This window comes from Tursiops truncatus, chromosome 2 (assembly GCF_011762595.2).
Source record: "Tursiops truncatus isolate mTurTru1 chromosome 2, mTurTru1.mat.Y, whole genome shotgun sequence".
NCBI lineage: Eukaryota > Metazoa > Chordata > Mammalia > Artiodactyla > Delphinidae > Tursiops > Tursiops truncatus.
This window is the reverse complement of record NC_047035.1, coordinates 113693710-113709460: the sequence shown is the minus strand read 5'-3', so window position 1 is coordinate 113709460 and position 15751 is coordinate 113693710. Positions and strand designations below refer to the sequence as shown.

Here is a 15751-nt window from a genome sequence, read left to right as displayed (position 1 = left end):
CTCAGCCAGCTGGTTAAGTGTGAGGTTAGGATTAGAGGCAAAGGACAGTAGCTCCTTGTTGGCCGTAATGAGGGTGTGGCCACTCCCTGGCGTAGAGAGGAGGGCCTAGGTCAGGACTCTGCAGCATTGTTAGCAAATAATTTGCCCTCAGGTTGCCTGAGGATGCTGTTGGGAATGCAGTGGGCTGTTCCGAGGGGAAGAATATGTAACCCATCACCAGGTCTGTGTGTGTAGGTGGGGGAGGCTTTGGGGAAGATGACTAAACCTTTGAATTTATCTGCTTTTAAGAGAACTCTCTTCATTGGGTGAGTGGGGAAACTGCATTGTGGTCTTTGCTGGCTTAAAAAGTCCCCTCTCCCCTTTCAGTGAGTCAAATAATGAAGCATGCATTTCCCCCAGTTAAAAGTGTCTCAACTAAGTGACAAATGGTTGGTGGAGGTCCCCAGGCTCTCTGTACTGCGCTTAGGTGCAGCATGGCAGAGCCTCATGCCCAGGTGATAACAGTCTGCACACCTGTATTTCTGAGCCTTGTGCAGTGGGCATGGCAGCCATTTTGGGAATACGGGTTGTAGTGGACATGAATAACGATGACTTAAAGAATGTCCTTGAACTCATTTCTGAGTTACTGGACTTGAGCCTAAGTATATGGACATTAGTCTTCTGTCTAGGGCAGCTGCTCTCACTTTAAGCACTGCATTAGAAGTAAATAATTTTAGTGTTGAATTCACAGTTTAGCCAAGAGCATTATTGGGTCTTTAAGAATTGCAGCCCCAGTGATTTGGCAAGTTTGGTAGCTGTTACTCCAGACAGAGCTAGCACCTTATGGGAGGTGCTTCTGTGCTTTGAGTATTGTGACATTAATGTGGGGTCACAGGAAAAGCCATTTTATTTCTTAAAGCTGTTTATTAATGTTGAGGCAGTGGAAGAAATAAGGAAATGGTTGAGAGCAGGAAGGTAGAAAAAAATGCAGCTCTTGATTACAAACTTGCACTACAGGGTTTTTTATTTTTCTTCAGCTTTCATGAAGGCACGCCAGGGTGTGTTATTTTGGATAAGAGCTAAGACTGAGGTGAAGGTAGGGGGAAATGACTCATTTGACAATATCTTTATTTCTGAATCATTCAAACTATCCACAGTCAAACCCCAGTTAACTGGTACACCGTAAGACTGAGTTGTCCATGGGAGCAGAGTTTTGCAACCTCGTTGAGGATCTTGTGAAATATGTGATTTATTTCGTAAACGGTCTTATAGGACCTTGAGTCATCACTTTAAGCATCAATTCTGTTACAGATAGGAATAGAACAAAATGAAGACCATTCTTTTTTTTTCTTCTTCTTTAACCACAAGCCAGCCTTAGACTAGATAAATGAATAGGCTGATTATTTGGGGCTTTGTTAAAGAAGCTGTTTTGGGAAGGTGAGCCAGCCTGGGTGGTCAGGCAGCCTCTGCTCTGCCTTTTGGCCTCCTGCTATTACTGCTCAGCTTAGGAGGGGAGGTTGGCAGGGCCACCAAGTGGTGCAGCCCCGCCCTTGCAGCCGTTTTTCCTTCATTGGTTTGTGCTGGTCTGCACGTAGGAGGGAGAGCCAGCCTGCAGTACTTCTGGTGGCCTCTGCGACTCACCTCCCCCAGTTCTTTCTATAGGCAAAACTCCTGGGGAACTGTAAGCCTCTCTTTCCTGACGCCAGCAAGCTGTGTTTGGAGGTCAGATAAGGGCTTTAGTGGGGGAGATGCCAAGACGAGATATGACAGGGCAGAGGTTGCTGGTTATAGCATTTCAGAGTATGGACCAGCTCAGCTGATGCAGTTTAAAAAAAAACATTCTCTGAAAGGAGTCCCAGCCCTTCCAAACATTTAATCAACCAACAGATAGCATTTATTTAACTTTAGACAACTGGTATCCGTCCTATCTCAGGTGATGAGTGCAAAATAATTACTCAGTCAGCTGAGTCAGTCATGGTATATGAGACAAAGTCATACACATTTTGGAGGAGTGCTGGAGTTTTGATCTAGTTGAGGCAGGGAAATGAAGACTTGGTAAACAAAACTATTCTGATACCTGATATCCCTCTTTTGTTATTACATTAGAGAGCAGATTAACACATGTCACCCATCAGATGGGCAAACATTTTAAGAGTCTGACAGTATCAAGTGTTGGCAAAGGTGTGGGAAGGCAAGAAATCACTTTACTGGTTGGTTGTAAGTGGATATAACCACTTTGGAGAGCAATTCAGCACTATTTAGTAAAATAGAAAATAAATATACCCTGTGGCCCAGGAATTGATCTCTGGTTATAGAAGCTCACACCTGCACAAGAAGACATGTACTAGGAGAGTTGTTATAAGTATTGATTAATGAGGAAAAATTGGGTTTAATGGGGAAATGACCAGCCAGTAAGGGAATACATAAATGGTCTAGTTATGCACTGGACTAGTATAGCAGTTCAAATGAATTAACTAGATCTGTGTACCAACTAGATAGATCTTAAATGTGCTGGAAAAGCAAGTTGTTTGATGATGCCTTACAGTATATTACTTAGGGTACTTTAGAAGACAGCAATATCATAGGGTTCAGTATAGATACAGACACCCTTAAATGAACTAGAAGGATACAAAATTCATGACACTGGTTGGGTATCAAAGTTCATGATGGGATGTGGAAGGGTTGGAGGGACCTGGGAGTGGAGGAAAAAATGACCTGTATATAATGATAAATTTTTGTTTTAAGTCTAAAGAAAATCTGGATTTATTTTTTTAACTTTTGGCTGCACTTCACAGCTTGTTTGGCTGCACTGCACAGCTTGCGGGGTCTTAGTTCCCCAACTAGGGATTGAACGCAGGCCCTCGGCAGTGAAAGTGCAGAGTGCTAACCACTGGACTGCCAGGGAATTCCCTGGATAAATATTAATGGTCAGTTCTGGGTGGTAAAAATACAGATGTTAATATTTCTTTAGTTCAAAACAAAATAAAATAGCAGCAAACTTATGATGGTTACTGCAGGAAGACCAGGTATACTAACTAGGTCAGTGCTCTGGGAGAGCTGGCACTGCCGTTCCTCCTTTCACTCCCCCCTTCTTCTCCCTGCAGCTGTGATGCAGGGCAGCTCTTCCTTTAAATGCTGAGCCAGTGCCTCCCTTTGCTGAGGCCATCACCCATCCTGGTGTTGTACCTGGCTTGCAAAGGCCCTAAATCAGTGTCCCAGGTTCCTTGCTGCTTCCAGAGTGTAAATATCATGCCCTGAAGCATTGCCTCATAATTTTAAGCCTAGTAAGGAACACAAGGCAGCAAAAGGTTCATCTAAACTTCCTCCTTCCGACTGAACCAGTTCTATTCTCCTAGCATCTGCAATCAAATCCTCGGCATCTGAGATGGTAGAGGTTTCTCTGTCGGGACTTCCTGCCCTGGAGTTGAGTGGTCCTTTTGCGGGGTAGGCTCATTTAATATCAGCTTTTCTGCCCTATTGCACACTCGGATTTGAAATAGGACCTTGGGCTCCTGCTTATAATGTTTGTCACTTAGTTCTAGCCCTGAATAAAAGAAGGGAATTTTACTTGAACCTACAGGTGGGTTCATTTTGTTTTGTGTAACCTGGTGACACCAGACTTTGCTTTCTGTTATGGGGCCTGCTGAGGGTAGAATGGACTTAATATAACTCCCATCTCTTAGCTAAAACCTGCTTGTCCTCCCCCCACTCCATATGCAAATACACTGTTGTCATTACTCTAACTGTATATGAGGATGAACAGCCATTCACTTCAGACCTTACTAGGTTCTGTGGCTGGCCCAGCACCCATTTTGATCTTCTTGCTACCATAGTCAGATTAGGGCCAGTCTTGGGAATTACATTTTTCTGCTCCATCATCTAGGAACAGAGCTCCTAGGGAGCAGGCTGGCCTGAATGCCTTGTCCAACACGTTGTGATGCAAACTTTCTAACGGATGTTGGTGTTCTGAAGATTTGGGAATCAGACCTTCATGCTGGCTTGTAGACTTAAGAGGTGTAGGTAGCAAATGGATGTCAGAGCGAGAAACACAATCATAGGTACCAGGTGCCATCATTATTGAGTTAGTCTGTATGGTGAGATTGGCATCAGAGCAAAAATTGGTGCAGGGAGCCCTGGCTGGTTAAATAAACATTTTATGCAGATGCGGGCTCATAGGCCAGGCTGGTTTACTAGGGCAGAATGATGTGGGCTTTTGTGAAAGCTAGAATTGGTGGAGTGAAGCATGATTCTTTCCCAGCACAACCTGCCAACAGTACTGACACTAAGTGGTGCTGGGTATTTTTTCTTCTATGATTTTCACCCTCAGGTTTCTGAAGAGTGACCAAAGAATTGTGTCTGGCATAAACAAAACTATAGCTTTAAAGAGCCAGGAGCCACTTGAGAAAGGCAGGGTGGGAGCAGGGGCCCCTGGAGCTGAGCTGTGACTGTGCCTGCTCCGTCCTTTCGGCCCACACAACAATAAGGCCTCTGATGTTGTCTCATTTCTCACAGAGGAGAAATGGCTCTGAGGAAGGTCCTACAGCAGGAGCTCAGGCTCAAGAATAAGGCTCCCATACCTGGGCACAGCATTTGCTGCCATCAGTGGCTATGCTGGGCTCCCACGGCTGGCTGGAGGTTGCCTCTGCATGTCTGTGCCTCCTGCAGAGGAGGATGCTGTAGTGAGTCAGACTGGCATGAACTGGCCGCGTCTGCTGGCAGGCACCGTGCAGACAGCCAGCTGGAGGGAGGGCAGCTCTTCCCAGAGGCCCGCCCTGAGAAACCACCGCTGAGGCTGCTGTCCAGGGGCTGGGGGAGAGTCCAGAGTGTGTTTTAGGTAGGATGGGCAGCTTGTGCTCCGGAGAAGAGGCTCATTGGGTAGGAGAGCCCTGACCCTCCCTGCAAGGGAGGCTCCGGGGCAGAGCCTGAGGGGATAGAAAACCAGTTGGTGACCTGGGCATGAGACATGAAGTCCCTAGTTTGGTAGAGGGCTTTAAGGACGTGGTGAGATCTTGTAGGAACATGGACGGACTTCCTGACAAGCCAGCTCTTTTGGATTGCTGGTGTGCAAATGCACTCAAACAAAATTTCACTTGTTATTTTTGTACCTAGTAACCTGGATAAGCAAAAGATCAGAGCTTGCAGACCTCAGATTTTTTTTTTTTAATATTTATTTATTTATGGTTGTGTTGGGTCTTCGTTTCTGTGCGAGGGCTTTCTCCAGTTGCGGCAAGCGGGGGCCACTCTTCATCGCGGTGCGCGGGCCTCTCACTATTGCGGCTTCTCTTGTTGCGGAGCACAGGCTCCAGACGCGTAGGCTCAGTAGTTGTGGCTCACGGGCCTAGTTGCTCCGCGGCACGTGGGATCCTCCCAGACCAGGCTCGAACCTTTGTCCCCTGCATTGGCAGGCAGATTCTCAACCACTGCGCCACCAGGGAGGCCCTCAGATTTAATTTGAGATGGTGAAATAGGGTTAGTGTTTGAGCCCAGTATAATTGTATCTGCATAGCATCTCCTGTCCTTGAGGCAGCCCTTCTGTACCAGAATATCCTTGTCACAAAGATTTTGCTCTGATGCTTGAGGACAGACTAAACAGGAAAAGAATTTTGTTGGATTTGGGCATGTGACTAACAGGTTTTTTGGCACAGAGTAGTCCTATGGACCATATTAACCTTGCTTTTTTTTTTTTTTTTGCACTTTGAGATTCTGAATAGATCAAGGTTGACTTTGTTTTTTGGCTGTGCTGTGTAGCTTGCAGGATCTTAGTTCCCCAACCAGGGATTGAACCCAGGCCCAGAAGTGAAAGTGCCAAGTTGTAACCACTGGACCACCAGGGAATTCCCAAGGTTGACCTTCTTAAGTCAGTGAAACTATCCTGCAGTGCATTTGTGATCTAGGGCCTAAGATGCATTATCCCACCTCTACTGTGTTTAGAATATTCCTGAAGTGCCTAGAGCAGCAGTTGAATAATATAACAGGGAGCTTCACATTTGTTTTAATTCCAACACTTTTACCAGGATGCTTTTAAATATATCATGTTCAGAAGAGGTACATTTGTAATTTTTCTTATTATGAAAGTGTTTAGTATCAGTAAATTTTTTAGTAAGGAGAAGAAAGAAATTTGCAATTTGCTGTAATCCTACCACCCAGATAACATGTTGATAATATTTTGTTAGCTATCCTTCCAGTCCTGTTATGTATGTTTAATTTATTGCCCCTTCCTGCCCCCCACCCCACAAAGAAAAGGGAGAGGGACCAGGTTCTTGTATAGAATAGTGAAATGTTAGTAAACCAAAGTTTAAAGAGACTTTAAAGGAAGGCAATCTTTGGGGTGTTAGGGGAGGGGATAAAGCATCGCAAAGGAGCCATTAAGAACTGTCTTACCTGCGAATTTTCTGTTACCAGTTTCTTGGTATTTTCTTGGGTGGCTTCTGTGTTTTCATTTATAACATAGCTGAATCTCTAGGAACAGCTACTACCTACTACTACCTGGATACCTGGTTCTTAAGGTAATTTCTCCATTACCCCAAAGAGCTTTAGGTGCACTCAGCTTTTACCTTAATCCTTGTACAGTTCTGCAGGGCAAGCCTTTCTCAGCTCCGAGCAGTCTTTGCAGGTGGGACCAAGGAGCCACCCTGAGCCAAAAAAAGAGCATTATGTCACTGGAAGCCCAAGCCCAGAGAACACGATAATCAGTGGCCCCAGCCGGATCTTTGCAAGGAGACCCTAATGTCTGAGGTCTAGAGAAGATCCAACTGATGATTTTTTAATTTTTTCTTTCCGTATGCAGGCCTCTCACTGTTGTGGCCTCTCCCGTTGCGGAGCACAGGCTCTGGACGCGCAGGCTCAGTGGCCATGGCTCACGGGCCTAGCCGCTCCGCGGCATGTGGGATCTTCCCGGACCAGGGCACGAACCCGTGTCCCTTGCATCGGCAGGCGGACTCTCAACCACTGTGCCACCAGGGAAGCCCCAACTGATGATTTTTAAGAAGAGTCGGGTTAGTCATTTCAACCCACTCATTGAGATCACAGTACAGTCCTCGCACTGGATGACTCCCTTTGCCTGGAGGCCACAGCAAGGCCTGTGTGTTCCAGTTGCCTTGGTGTGCCACCAGGCACCATCTCTTCAATAATCTTCCCTTAACAGCCAGACTCACCTAAGCCCAGGTGCTCTGGAGCTATATACACCCTACTTCAACCGTGAGTGCAGGTAAAGGGACCCTGGCTGCCCAGGCTGTGCTGTCAGGAATTCAAAAATTCCTCGGATTTTGTGGGGAAAGGGACATAGGTATAACTTTGATTTTGACAAAGAGGCATTAAGATACTCTGAAACATCATTCAGTAAACAACTGGAATACCCCCAAGTACTTGGTGCTAAGGGATACAAAACCAAATAGGTCACGGAGGAGAGGACGTTTTCATTTTGGTACCTGGTATGTTGTAGGGAGTTAGGAAACACATACTGAAAGGAACAGTATATATGCCATGTGGAATAGTTAGCTGGTATCTTATTTTCTCGTTTTAAAATATTTAGTTTCTGTAGCTGGGGACTTGTAGCCATCAGTTTTCAATAGCTTACAGGAAATTCACTCACAACTGGTCGCAAAGCTTCTTGGGCTTTTTCTGGACTTATCGAGGGTGGCAGAGATGGGTTTAGATGCATGCTTTGTTTGAGCCATGCAGAGAGGCCACAGAGTCGGGGATGGAGGAGGAGACAGAGTAGGGGTTACATGTATGGGGTGCCTTGATTTGGAGTCCTGAGATTTAGGAGGCGGTGGGACAGGGCGAAAGAAGGGCTTGTTCCTGAGCCTGGGCTGAAGCACTTAGGCGAAGGATTTGAGAAGGAGTAACCCTTGGTCTGAAAACTTGAGGAAAGGAATGGCATTCTGATGAGGCATGTCAGGCTTCTGGCTCACATCCTTCCCTGATGGTTCTTGAAACACTGCTTGGAAGCTTCTCAAGTCTCTCTCTGTAATCAGCTAACTAACCGGCTGAGTGAGTTTAGTTGTAAAGTCAGTAATGAAGAAAAGCAAAGGTCGGGGGCAGTTGTGCCCCTGGTCAGGATTGTGACCTGGGCTGATTAATTACCTGGAACAGATGGTCTTTGTCACTGCGGGTGGTGTACTTGTCAGTCTTAGGGAATTGGGTGGTGCATTAGAAGATCAGCTGGGGGAAGGATTTGACAAGCGTTAATTTCTTCATAGTGCAACTCTCCTGTTAATGTAATTATAATAATTTTAGAGCCAGACTGGTACCATTATGGTTATCCTTGGTTTGATGCAAATTGCTTTGCACGTCCTAAAGTCCTTCTGACCAAAAGTACCATATGTAATTTTTAGGTACAGATTCCTGGGATGAAACATTTTGCATTCAGGGTTCTGGTTGAGCTTTGCTTCCTGTCCAGGGACTGGTTTTTATTGCTTGTCAATGGGCTGGGACCTATTCTCCAGCCTAGGATGAATTGAGTAATGGACTTACGTGGTCCTGTGGGTTAGAACTAGGAGGACTGCCTGGATAGTGGTTGTCTCTATGACCAGGAAAGTCACTTTGTGTTTGGGTGGGGATTGTTAAGAGGCAGTGTGGGTGTGCCTCCCCATAGCAGATGTTTGTAGCTTTGAGACAGCTTTTCATACAAAGATCTAGATTCACCAAGGTACTAAACTAGGGGTGAGTTTTTATATCCCTGGAAGATTGGTTGCAACTTCCTTTTGAGGAAGCTCCTGCAGTGCATGTAAAATGATGTTATTTTTATAGGATTAGCAGGGAAGTTGTTGAGGTAGATATTAGCCCAGTGTAAGGCAGGCGTGCTTACAGTGGATGCCTGGGACGTACACGTGTTGGGTACGTGGTTTTAACTTGTTCTTTGAGGTCTTTTCCACTTGCTCACAATAACGTGAGCCCGTGGCCTGACTTGAGGAGCACCCACACAGCCAGAGCGTGGCGGGGCTTCTTGTGGCTTCTGAACAAAGTGTGCTTGTTGAGTTAATGTGTAAGCAGGAAACAGCTTCCTGTGCCAAGCTGTATATTATAGCTGCCTCCGGCTTCTCAAACTGATTACTCTCTCTTCAGCTCCCCTGGACCCAAGACCTCAGAAGCCATGTCGAAGCCCCATAGTGATGCCGGGACTGCCTTCATTCAGACCCAGCAGCTGCACGCGGCCATGGCTGACACATTCCTGGAGCACATGTGCCGCCTGGACATTGACTCGCCGCCCATCACGGCCCGGAACACCGGCATCATCTGCACCATTGGTGAGTGGGGGGTGCCCCCTCCCCCTGAAACGTGGGCTTCCTGAGACAGTGACCTTTCCTCTCCTGAAAAGACTAAATAAATGTGGCAGACCTGGGTACTGAGCAAGATGCTACAGAGATTCTTATGAGAACTGGTCAGAGGAGTTTGCAATAAAGAATTCTTATGCTTTCTGCATTCTGCTAAAGGTAAAATTTAGAGGGTATCTTCCTTAGCAGAGCATCTCAGAGACCTAGGGAAGGATCTTTTTGACATGCTCTGTACAACCAGAATTCTGTAGCTGGACATCTGTCTGGGTTTCAGGGAGAGCATAGAGGGCTGGCCGAGACTTACCTAGGCTTTCCTAATTAGATGGAGCCTGTAGAATTTGAAGGAAATGGGAGATGTCCTTCTAAATCAAGAAAGTAGGCTAGCACAGTAATAGTCATGTGTATGTTTTTTAAAGAATTTTGAGTTATTTGGGGGAAAAAATTATCAAGAGTTCTTTAAATTGAAGCAAACTTAAAGTGTTATTTCTCCTTTGGATAATTAACACTTAATGACTTTAAAACTTTTTTTTTTTTTTTTTTAACTAGGCCCAGCTTCCCGATCAGTGGAGACGCTGAAGGAGATGATTAAGTCTGGAATGAACGTGGCTCGTTTGAACTTTTCTCATGGAACTCATGAGGTGTGCCTCGGCTGGGTAGTTTGGCCACTGGGGCAGCTTGTAGGAAACGGGGTGGGGATGTCGTGTTCATTTAGCCAGGGTGGACTGGGCAAGAAAGTGTGGGTTTTACAGCCAATGGGAAGATTGTCTTCACCAGCCCATCCCTACTTCCTTTTCCCCGTCTCCTGCCATCTCAAGTGGCCAGGTCTCCTCAAGCAAAGAAGACCTACTTTGTAATTGGCCCTGGTTCTCCCCAACACCTGTGCTCCATTAGCCCTCACCAAGGAAAGTGTGCAAGGGTTCTGGAAAGTCCTGGAAACTCCTCTAACCCATGGAGTTTGACACTCCTGCCCCAGGGTTTCTGTAACAGTTCATAACTGCAGTGACGAACCAGTAAGTTACCCTGCAGGTTATTCTGGCCTAGTTTAGACCCAAGATAAACTGGGCAGGTCCAGGAGAAGGGTTTCCATTATTGCAAGTGAAGACTGGGTCTAATGCACTAACACTATCTGGCATATAATACCTACCTAATCAGCATTGTGTTCCCAGCCTGTCCCTTCCCGGGGGTTTTGGTACATTAAAATAAAATAAAGTCAGCATACTTCCCCAGCAGTCTGGTAGGAGTGTCTTAGTGCTGGGGCTGTTGATGAGCTGACCTGACTCGTTGGACCTTACCCAGGGACCAGGTGGCAGCTATTGGGAAGTGCTCCATTCGTGCTTCTGTTCCCAAGATCAGAACAAACTCATTTTGAGGTGTGTGGGACCTGCCTGAGGGACAGTGCCTGACCTTCAGGTTCAACCACAGGCCATGGGATTTCATCCTGGTATTAACAGAGGAGGAATGGGTGAGGCAAACTTTCCCTCCTCTTGACCTCTGTATTTCCTGTTCAGGATAAAGAAAATGCTACCCTGTAAGGTCAGGAGGTGAGGGGTTGCCCTCTGGCATTTGGAAGTTGGTGTTCAGTTTCAGCTAAAAATAAAGCCTCAGGAAGTGCAGTCTAAGAGGTGAATTCCTCCTTTCTGGAAACATGAGAATCTTCATTGTAGGTTTCCTAACCCATGTTCCATAAACAGTTTATGGCCTGGCAGGTATCCGGCCTCCAAATATCATGAGGGCCTGACCAAGTTTAGATGAACTGTGCTCAGCAGGCACCCTGGGCAGGTTAAGACATCCATGGATGGCATTCTGTAATTTTCCAAAGGCAGGGCGTCCTCGGCAGGAGTCGCTAGGCATTCCTGTAAGTGTTAGCTTAGTCCGAAGAGAGAACTAAAGACATCACTGAACGTCAGTTCACAACTGATCCCTACTGCTGGCCTGTGCCAGGGTCTCCTGTGTGCAGGCGGAGTAGCAGAAATAGATTTTAAGAAGTTGACCTTTAACTAGGCTTTATGGCCTCTTCCATCCCGTAAAATAATACCACACAGCTCTGAAATGGCAAGGGCGAGTGGTATCTGCCCCTGCGGGAGCGGGGCTCACTCAGAAATTTTGTTTTTTTAAACTACAAGAGGCATTTGGAGATTATCTGTGCTTTAACTCGTCTTCCCAGATTAGAGTTGGGATTAGAAAACAAAACAAAACACCCAAGTCCCTCTTGTGGGTTTAATTTGAGGTTTTTGACCAGGATAAAACTGTGTGGTCTCTGGGATCAGGGTTTTGGAAACTGATCTGAAATTGTTCTAATGTTAATTATATAATGTAACAGTCTTAGTTTGATGAGTGGCTGGGACATGCTTTTCCAGCTCTTGACAATTTTAAATACTCTTCTAAGCAGAGCGTTGGAATTGCTTTTTCTCCCTCACTCTGACAGAGGGACATCCACATCCACACGTCTGCATCTGATCTTTTGTTGTTGTTGCATCTGATCTTTTGACAGCTTTGCCACAGTGTCTCTAGCCCCCGCTTTTGGCAGTTCTCTTGGGCAAGATGTGTTCTTACTGAATGTGTGGTTCTATAATGCCATGTCGGCCAGAAATGCTGCCTTTATTTTATTTTATTTTTTTTTTTTGCGGTACGCAGTCCTCTCACTGTTGTGGCCTCTCCCGTTGCGGAGCACAGGCTTAGCGGCCATGGCTCATGGGCCCAGCCGCTCCGCGGCATGTGGGATCTTCCCGGACCGGGGCACGAACCCGTGTCCCCTGCATCGGCAGGCGGACTCTCAACCACTGCGCCACCAGGGAAGCCCGAAATACTGCCTTTTAAGCAACATACACTTAGAACCTTCCACAAGGACAGCGTTGACGGATGAAACGCGTTACCCTTCCCTTCCCACCTCCTGTTCTCAGGTGCTGCTCTCCTGGACAGAGGTGATTGAAGGACGAGGCCCACAAAGTGCTGAGTTGGGAGCCTCTGTTACTAGCAATGCCATATTGATAGCACGAAGAACTTTTGACATCTTGGCTCTGAGTCCCTTTTTAGTCAAACAGGAATGGCAAATGGAAAAAGAGAAAGGGCTTCAGAGGCGAGATTGAAGCCAGGATTTGTTGCAAGTGAGAAATGGCAAAGGTCAATTAGTTCAGAGAAAGGCGTATTCCCACCTCTCCCTGTTCCACTTCCGTTTCTAATCAGACTGCAGGAAGTGATCGTCAGAACCAGGCCTGCATGACTTTAGCAGTGAGTTATTTAGCTTGGGCCACCGTTAGCTTAAGTAAATAACTGAGTTTGAATTGCAGTTGTAATCAGTAGAGGAAAAGCTCAAAATTACCAAATCTATGAGTCTGACATTGATGGCCAGATCAGTATTATCCAGATACAAGTCCTAGGTTTTTTACCCCAGTCGTCTGCTTTATTTGCTGAGGGTATTTGATGAATCCTAGAGGGGGAGAAAGGAGACAAGCCTCTTTTATGTTGACATGTCTTGCCACCAAAACGTAACTATTCCAAAGTTCCTAAGATTTGCCCTTAGAGTGGGTAAGGGCTGTGGTACAAGTGGGTAGAGGCCAAGGAGGTTGACGTAAGCCGGTAGAGGATGCTCGGGGAGTGGGCAGCGTGAGGGTATACACTGGAGGCAGAGGTCTAGAACACCCACAGCTCTTTCCTGAGTGATCAGCTTCAGTGCTGGTCCTAGATCCTAGTGTGCGGGAGGACGCTTATCATCACACCTCCTTTCCCCCAGTACCACAAAGAGACCATCAAGAACGTGCGTGAAGCCACGGAAAGCTTTGCTTCCGACCCCATTCTCTACCGGCCAGTGGCTGTGGCCCTGGACACTAAAGGACCTGAGATCCGAACCGGGCTCATCAAGGGCGTGAGTATCCTGGGGAGAAGCTGGAGGAAGGCGCAGGGGACCCCAGAGACATCCTCAGCAGTCTGTCCCGGCCAGAAGCCACGTTTCTCAGAGTTTAGGTCTATAAATGAGAGTTTTATCTGTCACTGTAAGAAGTCTTGATTTCATCTACTTCGCTAAGAAACAATACCAGAAAGGAACCTCTTTTACGCTCCAAACCTACTTCCAAGTCTCTCTAACTTGGGGGAGCAATTTCTTTGTCTCTTTTCCCCTATCATTAAATAGTATAACTAAAACATTCTAGGTTTCTCTTGGGTTATTTCCTTGAAATATACTAAGTTAGACAGTCTGATTATTTCTTTCCAAAGGAAAAGGCTTTATTGTTATTTGCAGCTGAGATTTGCTCCTTGTTCCCTAGAGGAAAGGGCTTGTCTTCTCCCGCTAGGAGGGCCCGGCTTCTTTGGACTTGTGGTTTACTGTCTTGTCTGTAGAGCGGCACCGCTGAGGTGGAGCTGAAGAAGGGAGCTACACTCAAGATCACCCTGGATAACGCCTACATGGAAAAGTGTGACGAGAACACCCTGTGGCTGGACTACAAGAACATCTGCAAGGTGGTGGATGTGGGCAGCAAGATCTACGTGGATGACGGCCTTATTTCTCTGCAGGTGAAGCAGAAAGGTACGTACGCGGGAGTTAGGGTCTAATTGTCTAAAACCAGCTCCCGTCTCTTAAGTTTCTCTGGCAGAAGATAGCTTATTTGGCTGGCAGCGAGATTGGGTCTCTGTATTCTCAGAAATTCCTTTTATAATAAACTCCTAGCCTCAAAAACAGATTTCACTCCAACTTAATTGAACTCTTGGGGAGGAGATGAGAAGGTTTCTTTTTTTCTTTTTTTTTTTTGGCTTTGCGGTGCAGCTTGTGGGATCTTAGTTCCCCAACCAGGGATCGAACCTGGGCTGTCTGCCGTGAAAGCGTGGAGTCCTAACCACTGGACTGCCAGAGAATTCCCGAGATTTCTTTTTTACTCATCCTCACTACTGTAGGCTTTCTGCTTCCCTCCTCCATCCCCTCAGTAGGATACATAGAGGACTCCAGTGTGCCTGGGAATGAGAGCTAACATTTAAGTGCCAGGCACTATTCTGAGCATCTTACATGATAATTTGTTTGAATTTTAAAACCATCTTAGGAGTAGATATTATTATCCCTATTTACCTGAGGCACAGAGCGGTTAATTGACTTGCCCACGGTTACACAGTTAGTGGAGTTGGGATGTGAACCCTGGCAGTGTGGCTCCAGCACCCACCATGTGCTATTTCCCAGTTCTCTGTACTGGGGAGAGCCTGCTTCCTGGTGAGGACGCTTTTGCCCCTGTGGCTCTGCCTCTCGTACCTACTCCATTTCACACAGGTCCTGACTTCCTGGTGACGGAGGTGGAGAATGGTGGCTCCTTGGGCAGCAAGAAGGGTGTGAACCTACCCGGGGCTGCTGTGGACCTGCCTGCCGTCTCAGAAAAGGACATCCAGGATCTGAAGTTTGGGGTAGAGCAGGATGTGGATATGGTGTTCGCGTCTTTCATCCGCAAGGCGTCTGATGTCCATGCAGTCAGGAAGGTCCTGGGAGAGAAAGGAAAGAACATCAAGATAATCAGCAAAATCGAGAATCACGAGGGAGTTCGGAGGTAAGTGCACCCGACTGTCCCTGCCCCCTTCAGCCCCAGCCCAGCTCTGAAGAGCACGATATATCCTGTGAATCAGAATATCCTACGAGGGGGAGTGGAAGGCATTGGTATTTCAAGGGAAAAAAAGCTTCCCAGGTGATTGGGGTGCCAGCATCTTGACGTTGTTCCATGAGCCCAGGGACCAGCGTTGGAGAGGACAGGGTCACTGCTCCCAGGCTCAGGAGCCATTGTGCTGCGCTCCTGACACTGCCTGTGTTTGCTGGAATTGGGGACCACCAAGGGGGAAGACGGCAGGCTCTCAGGAAGGGACTCCCTCCCTTGGGAGCCCTGTGGAAGCCTCAGGGCCTGGTGTTGACACTGAAGCATGTGGCCTCCTTGTCTTGCCTTAGAAAGCAGCCGGCTTGGTGATCGGGCCAGCTCTGGCATGGTGTCTGCTTCTGAGGGGAAAGCATGCCGTCCTCTTCCAGGGGCACATTGTCCCAGTGCAGGTCCACCACCTCCCTAGTGCTTACCAGGTACGGCCGTATGAGTAAGGCCAGCTGGGTGACATCTGTTCCTCTTTGTTTCCCTACTAGAACCCAGCGCTGCTGACACCCCACACCTACTTGTGGGGATTAAGTGTGTGCTTGGGAAGAGTGGGGGGAGCAGTCATCCTGTTGTGACCTTTCCATCCTTAGCTTTGTGTCGATGTCCTTTGTACCGGGAAATTTGGGGTCCTCCCTGTGCCATCCTGATAAGCCATGGGTGCTTGCTGACCTTGGCTCCAGGCCAGGCAAAGCCATATTCTCATGCTTTCAGCAAGTTGGAGGGGGCCCCCTGAAGGAGCAGCCCTCAAGTGTCCTTGGCTGGGAGAGGCCACAGACCTTTGTGTCAGGAGCAGTCAGCCGCCTTGGGTTCCCTTTCTGCCCTGGAAGTGCCAACTGGAATGAAGATGGTAGAGAGACACCTTAAGAGGGGCCTCATAAGATGCAGATGGGA

At 47.2% G+C, this 15751-nt stretch overlaps 1 protein-coding gene across 1 annotated transcript in view; it reads left to right on the top strand.

Annotated features, from left to right (window-relative positions):
• The first annotated feature begins 9045 nt into the window (after positions 1 to 9045).
• PKM (pyruvate kinase M1/2) overlaps positions 9046 to 15751 on the top strand; it is a 14930-nt gene continuing 8224 nt past the window's right edge. The window contains exons 1-5 of the mRNA XM_033850042.1: positions 9046 to 9227; positions 9801 to 9892; positions 12985 to 13116; positions 13587 to 13773; positions 14503 to 14773. Of these exons, the coding sequence (XP_033705933.1) occupies positions 9074 to 9227; positions 9801 to 9892; positions 12985 to 13116; positions 13587 to 13773; positions 14503 to 14773 (836 nt within the window). The 5' untranslated portion in view covers positions 9046 to 9073. The remainder of the gene's footprint in view (positions 9228 to 9800; positions 9893 to 12984; positions 13117 to 13586; positions 13774 to 14502; positions 14774 to 15751) is intronic.